Source organism: Cornus florida, unplaced genomic scaffold (assembly GCF_030987335.1).
Source record: "Cornus florida cultivar Cherokee Brave unplaced genomic scaffold, ASM3098733v1 CherokeeBrave_3.0.0_Hap2_Chr02, whole genome shotgun sequence".
Lineage (NCBI taxonomy): Eukaryota > Viridiplantae > Streptophyta > Magnoliopsida > Cornales > Cornaceae > Cornus > Cornus florida.
Window position 1 is genome coordinate 17591968 of NW_026775572.1, and position 1948 is coordinate 17593915.

The 1948-nt window shown below is 37.6% G+C and overlaps 1 protein-coding gene across 1 annotated transcript; it reads right to left on the bottom strand.

Annotated features, from left to right (window-relative positions):
- Positions 1-295: 295 nt before the first annotated feature.
- LOC132293973 (bZIP transcription factor 44-like) lies at positions 296-1726 on the bottom strand. Its single transcript, XM_059791670.1, has one exon. It carries the CDS (start codon positions 1007-1009, stop codon positions 521-523), a length of 489 nt encoding a protein of 162 aa, XP_059647653.1. The 5' UTR covers positions 1010-1726; the 3' UTR covers positions 296-520.
- Between the last annotated feature and the right edge of the window lie 222 nt (positions 1727-1948).

A 1948-nucleotide genomic window follows, 5' to 3' on the forward strand; every position in this document is an offset into this window, starting at 1 on the left:
AGTATTAATATTAAATCGTTTATACAACACCTTGTCATAAATCATTAACTTCAGATATTTTATACAACAATTTACAATTTACCTTATCGTTTAAACGACCTAGGATGTTTTACGTGGGTCTGCTTCAGATATTTTATACAACTTACAATTTACCGTGAATAGTTTGCAGGGTAAACGACCTAAGATGTTATACATGTGTGTGCCACTGGAATATTCCACCTTCAGGTTCCACTGGAGGTGACCATGATTTTTCTAGAACACGATGCCATTAATTTCAGTCAACAAAGAACAGATCTTACAAACACATCCGATTAAGATCGATAGCAATATTATTATACATATAACTAGAGAGACCAATTACACTCTTGTGAAACCATAGTTGTGGTAACCCAATTTACAGGAACCCAATAGTCATAATAACCTTAAACACTACTACTAAACACAAAACCTTATTCCATCACGTAACCTTAGATCCTACAAATATAAAGACACACTCTCTCTAGAAAACCAAGATCGGTCTTCAGTACTGCAACATCTCTGCCGAAGCCGTGATAGGTTGTTGGTTCACATACTGATAACTCCATGGATTGTTCATGAACCCAAAATCAGCACCAGGCTCAGCAACAACACCATAAGGCTCTTCAACAACCCCAAACCCACCACTGATGGCCTCTGATAAGCTGATGATCTCGTTGAGAGCCTCCAATCTGTGGCTAAGCTCTGCCACTTGAGCTCTCAGGACTGAATTATCAGATTCAATGCTCATGTAATGCTGTGTGGTGACACTCATGCTTGTGATGATCTGGTTGTTCTCTTTCCTCAGCAGACCCAATTCACCCCTCAGATCATCCAAATGCTTTTGCTTCCTCATCCTTGACCGCCTCGCCGATTCGCGGTTCGATATCATCCTCTTCCTCTTCCTCTGATCCATCAATTGCTGCAGATCTTCTTCGGAACCTGAGTTCTGAAGCAGAGATGACCCTGAAGATGCCCCACTTGAAGAGGCCATGGAATTACCTCACAAAATCACAGAACAGTACTAAAAACGGAGTGAAAGCAGAGAGTATGAGAGAATTATAAAAACAAGCAGAACCCAATTACCCAAATAGTACTAATTAATACTCAGATTAATTAATTATATAGCAATATATATAGATATAGATATAGATATAGATATTAAAGCTAATTATATATATAGAGAGAAATCAAAATCATGAAACGTAGTAGAGCCAGTAGAGGAAGACAACTGAGAAGGATTGAACAAGATGGGTTCTGCGCCTATATGTCGAATTTATCATAAACCCAGAAGAGAAGAGTTCACTGAGAATTTGAGACATGAATTTCAAACATCAAGAACAATAAATTAAGCATGAAGATCGACTAGATAGAACAACTGGGTTTCTGAGGAGAATTTGGTGAAGGGGTGTTTCGGAAACAAAACCCCCAAGCCCAGTAGACAATAGTTGGAGATTTCTGGGAAAATAGGCCAAGAAAGTGGCTTTTTTCCAGGAAAATTGATGAGATCAAGAGAATCTTCAAATGGGTTTTGGGCGTTGATCCCAAAAACCAATCTTGGCTGTAAATTGGGTATTGATTTTGGATCCAAAAAGAGGAATATTGAAATCAGAATTTCAGAACCACCAAACCGAATTCAAAGCTAAGAGCCCTAGAAACAGAAAACAAGCATCCTAATAAGAGAGAGAGAGAGAGAGAGAGAGAGAGAGAGAGAGAGATTTTTGATGGTCTTGATAGTGGAATTTATAGGACAAAAGATGAACATTTTTAAAATATAAAAATTGAAAAAGAAAATAAAAAAGATATTAGAAAGAAAAAAAGTAAAAAAAAAAAAAAAAGAAGAAAAGAAAAAAGAAAGGTCATTGGAATCTACCCTGATGGGGGAAAAGTTGATGGAACATTTGGGTCAGTAGAGAAGCCTCCACAACCGTCC